We start from the raw sequence: 5,149 nt of genomic DNA, 5'->3' as shown, positions 1-5,149 counted from the left end.
GTACAGCCGACTGCTGTGAGATCGCCCAAAAAAGGACTCGTGTCGTTTGGTATAAGAAAATGTTGAAAAAATTTAGCCGTGATGATTCAAAGTACGCCTTTGATATCAAAATCACCCAAAAACAAAATAGGAATCAGGAAGATTGGCGCGGAAGAAACAGTAGTCATATCGTAACTGTACTTCTAGAGAAGCTTAAAATGGTAAATTTGTACAGTGGTACACAACCATTTGGTTTGCCACAAGTTTTTGGAGAATTAAGGGAAATCAAACGCCGAAGACGAATCACCCTCCTAACTCCAACCCGACGAAGCACAACGACAAGGTGGCAATGACCTTCAACGGTTGTACTTCGTCGGACCCGAAGAGATGCGCGAGCTATTTTAGCTGACTTTTTACACTGCATCCTACGGCCGACAGAACCAAGCGTCGTGCCACCAGACGGCTGCACAAACTGACGAGCGACAGTGTGCCACTTACTTTTTCCAGCGATGAGGTTCAGGGGGCCATCAATAAAGCTAAATCATCAAAAGCCATTGGTCCTGACGGACTGAACACTCTGATGCTGAAGCACCTGGGACCATTGGGAGTAGGATTTCTCACAAGTGTATTCAATCTGTCCTTGGCCACTCTCATCATCCCTGAGAAGTGGAAAGCAGGGAGAGTGGTCCCACTACTGAATCCTGGGAAACCCGCCAACCAAGGGGAATCTTATCACCCGATAACTCTCTTTTCCCCAGTAGTGAAGACACTTGAAGCCCTCCTACTCCTACTCTTTACGAAACATCTGGCCCCAGCCCCACATCAGCACCGCTTCCGACGAGTGCATAGCACCACCACTGCACTCACCGCCATAAACGCCCAGATAAACCGCGGGCTTAACCAAAACCGCCCCTGCGAGAGTACTGTCCTAGTAGCGTTGGACGTGAACAAGGTTTTCGACACAGTCAGCCATTCCACGCTACTAGATGACATTTATCAGTCGACACTCCCGCCAGGGCTGAAGAGGTGGTCCGCCAACTATCTGAGCGGTCGTCACTCGTCAGTGAGTTTTCGTGACCATACATCTAAACAGAGGAAGATTAAGCAAGATGTTCCGCAGGGTGGTGTCCCTACACCCTTGCTGTTCAACTTCTACAACTCGAAACTCCCCCAACCACCAGAGGGAGTATCCCTGGTCACATACGCTGACGACCACACGATAATGGCGTCGGGAAATGACATCGATGGCCTGTGGTCCAAAGTGAACAACTACCTCACCGATCTTTCTAGCTTTTTCACTGCGAGGAATCTTCAACTTTCCCCCACTAAGTCCACAGCGACCCTCTTTACCACCTGAACAAAAGAGGTCAAAATTCCTCTCGAGGTAAAAGTCGATGACCAACCAATTCTGACGGTAAACAATCCCAAAATTTTGGCTGTAACCTTCGACAGTTTGCTCTCATTCTCAGCGCATACAACCGCAATTGCCACTAAAGTCCAAAATCGCAACAAAGTCCTCAAAGCGCTTGCCGGCATTACTTGGGGAAAAGACAAAGAATTGTTGCTATAGAAATTTAAGGCAATTGGCCGGCCGGTTCTAAACTATACTGCGCCTATCTGGTCGCGTGGAACCAGTGACATGCAGTGGATAAAGCTCCAGACATGCCAAAACACTGCCATTCGGACAGCGACGGGCTGCCTCCTGATGTCTCCAATACAATGCCTTCACAACGAGGCCAATATGCTACCTGTTAAGTAGCATAACAAACTGCTTAGCAAGCAGTTCCTGCTAGGGTGCTACCGTAGGTTTCACCATTGCAGACACCTGCTTGAGCCAGAGACGCCTCCCAGGCACGTCAGGAGACACCTACTACACTATGCCGACGAGATCCAGAACAAAACAAACAGACACCTACACGACCAAACAGTGTTTAGACAGACATTAAACGACATTCACCGGGAGATTCTTACCACCTTCATAAGCTCCCGTGCAGTGAATGCCGTAATCGGAGTCCAACCACCACCTATTGCAGATGAAGAGCTCCAGCTTCCCCGTGAGACACGCGTAACACTGGCACAATTACGTTCTGGATGTTGTAGCAGGTTAAACTCCTACTTATCCAGAATTAACCCCCCAAACATATGTCCGGCATGTGAAGGCACCCCGCACGACACTAACCACCTTTTCACATGCCCTTTAAAAACCACTCATCTAGCACCCCTGTCCCTCTGGACCCAACCTGCCGAAACATCATGTTTCCTGGGCTGGGCCTACCTTTAGGTGATCCTGACGAAGATGACCGGTGATATACTCTACACTGACGGGGCTTCTATTACTGCTACAACAACAACAACCATCACCCTCCACCCAAGACAATGCGGGCTCTCACTCACCGGTTCACACAAGAGAGTTTTTGCGCAATGAAAAGCTCAAATTAATAGGTCAACCGTCTTACAGCTCTGATTTAGCACTTAACGATATCTTTTGGTTGTTCCCGAATATCAAAAATGAAATTCGAGGTCAACACCTGAAGAAACTGTTGATGCCTTCAAGCAGTTCATTTTGAAGGTTTCCACTTCTGAGTGTAAAAATGCTTTGAAAATGGGTTGAAGCGGGGGAAGAAGTGTTTTGACTTCCAAGGAGAATATTTTGAAAAGCAATAAAGCCATTTTCATTAAGATTTTACTTTGTTTTCATTTTTGGTCGCAAAGGTGGAGAAGGTAACCCTCGTACGCTATGTAAGCAATTGGAAGAAGATAGGTTTATTTTTGCTTATAAAGTAAATTGAAAGCTCTAAAGCTGATTTTGTCGATTTATTCTTTTTTTAGAAATATGAAACTCAACCAGCAAACGCGCGATATTTAAGTATTTTTTAAATAAAAATAAATATAATATATTATAATATTAATTAATATATTAAAAATAATGTTATAAATATTTGCAATTTTCAGTTTGAAACCAGTATAATTTTTTGCTAATTTATCGTTTCGAACGTTCGTGATATGGAAGTTCAAGTACTTAAAAGTAGAGTAAAGTCTAAGCGAGAATTTTAAAAAATTAAAGATTCTTACAAATGTACTCATATATGTGCATATGCACTTATGCATATCAATCCAATTAAATTCATATTGTATAAACAGCTGTGCATATTTGTAGCTTAAAGCGTTCGCATGGCTTTACATGCCGCACTCTAGAAATAATAGAAACAAGTTTTTCAACTGCATAATTCCGTAATTAACCTCTTAAGCGAACGCCGCTAAAGTACAAATGTATGTATGTATGTAAGTATGTAAGTGTGCACAAATTCATATACATATTTGTATGTATGAATGTACTCGTATTAGAGATATCCATTGTACATTTTTTATATAGGTATATAGTATAAGTAAAATATCATACAATTAGAATGGTAATCATGGCCCCTACGAATCCTCTGGCGCAGTTATTTTGATATTTGCGAGCGCTTCAACGGCATTTGCAAAGGTGACCGATGGGCGTGCACTAAAAGTCGGTGCGCGGCGCTCTGCTGTTTCTTGATTATTTTTAGCCGTTTCTTCATTTAGTTGCAATCTCGTTGTGGAAGTACCAATAGATTCTATGACAGCATTGGTGGATGTTCCAATAATGTTCGACGAAGCTGTAGTGCATGCGGCATCCTGCTTCTCCTTACCCCTGCGAGAATTGCTATACAATTGACGTTCACTAACACAAGTCGGTGAACGATCAGCCATTGGTATTTCTGATAAGCGATCATAATACTTGATGAACTTATTTTGTTGTTGATTATCCTTGTTGCATTTATTGCCTTCCAATGTCACATAGGCCAGATAGGTCGGCGATAGCGAAACAATGATTCTTAGCGCTGCATTATTGTAGACGAATATTGATATTAGCGTTGATTTAACACATCGTCGGCAATGTGGAAAGGGCCATACGACAACACATTGCAGCAATTAAACAAATCCAAACAGCATGAAAAATATATAATTTAAAGGACAAAAAAAAAAACCAACTAGAATACTTGAACTTTAACTATTTTGCGCCAAACTCCATCATCAACTAAACAACAAGGAACAGCAGCATATCAACACCAACACCAGCACCGTCATTGACGCTCAACATTTTATATTTTTTACTATTGTACGTTTTACATTGTGCCGAAGGCTGAGTGGCGAGGTCGTAATGCTGAAGCATAACAATTGAACGCAGCAAATGAATGAAATTAACCTGTTTTTGTTTTTCTTTCTTGCAGACTATTTGCCGAAAGCAACGTGATGCCACTATGACTTTTGCTCGATGCACTTTCCTTGTAGTCCATGCTCATGATGCTTGCAAGTGCCGCATGCGCCACCGGCAGATTGTCATAGATGCACACATAAATTCTATGGCTGATGTAGACTACAATAAAGCACAGGATGATGACAAGCAGCGAAATGAAAACATACGCCAATATGGTTGGTATGTAGACTATCGTGTCCAGCATTGTTGCGCAAGTTAGGTTGAATGATTGTTTGCTACACAAAATTTAGATACGTTTGACTTCACTCGTAACGAATAAGCGGAGTTTTTAGTTGTTATTTTTAGTTGTTTTGTATGTAAATATACTGCGTGTCAAGAAATTTGAAACAAAATTTTTATTGTCACTAGATTTAAGTTGTTTATCGACAATGCTCAGTCTCTTCTCTTCTGCGAATCCAGTTCTTCATTCAATTCACTTTGTTTAAATGCTTAATTTTTGTTCTAAAGAAGCTATCCGTTGTATTGCTTTTTTATTTTTTGCTTACTCCAACAAATCACGATATATATGCAGTATGTATGTGCATGACAATGTGTGTGTTAAAATTATTTAAGTTTTTTATACTTTTTGATCTCCGTAGTGCGTACTGTCACGCTCAAACGCCCTGCACCGACTATTCGTGTTTCCATATAGATATTTGTTTATTGTTTATTGTTTTGGCTGCAGTCGACTGCATGATGACTGGTTAGACTTGTTGATTGTTGGGGAACATTCTTGTCATTGTTTACCCATACGAGTGTACGGCTATCAGCTGAGCGGGCAAAGACGCTCATAACTAGAACGCTCAGTGAGCTAACTGAAAGTTATTACTGCTGTTTGTCGCCTGTCTGCTGGCGCTTGCTGTGCCCGCATTGCTGCCTTCGCCTCTCCTA

The 5,149-nt window shown here is 42.1% G+C and overlaps 1 protein-coding gene across 1 annotated transcript; it reads right to left on the bottom strand.

The window, feature by feature from the left end:
* Positions 1-4,916, bottom strand: LOC129240799 (uncharacterized). Its single transcript, XM_054876799.1, has 2 exons — positions 4,208-4,916; positions 1-3,842 (listed from the first exon to the last, which is right to left on the bottom strand). Exons 1-2 carry the CDS (start codon positions 4,461-4,463, stop codon positions 3,403-3,405), a joined length of 696 nt encoding a protein of 231 aa, XP_054732774.1. The 5' UTR covers positions 4,464-4,916; the 3' UTR covers positions 1-3,402.
* Positions 4,917-5,149: the final 233 nt, after the last annotated feature.

Source organism: Anastrepha obliqua, chromosome 3 (genome assembly GCF_027943255.1).
Source record: "Anastrepha obliqua isolate idAnaObli1 chromosome 3, idAnaObli1_1.0, whole genome shotgun sequence".
NCBI lineage: Eukaryota > Metazoa > Arthropoda > Insecta > Diptera > Tephritidae > Anastrepha > Anastrepha obliqua.
This window is presented reverse-complemented; position numbering and strand designations above follow the sequence as displayed.

What these genes read in the sequence shown, in the direction of transcription:
- LOC129240799 (XM_054876799.1), bottom strand. Translation starts at nt 4,463, where the DNA reads ATGCTGGACACGATAGTCTACATACCAACCATATTGGCGTATGTTTTC. An exon ending in AGAAAGAAAAACAAAAACAG is followed by an intron (nt 3,843 to 4,207) that starts GTTAATTTCATT and finishes ACAATAATGCAG; the next exon opens with CGCTAAGAATCATTGTTTCG.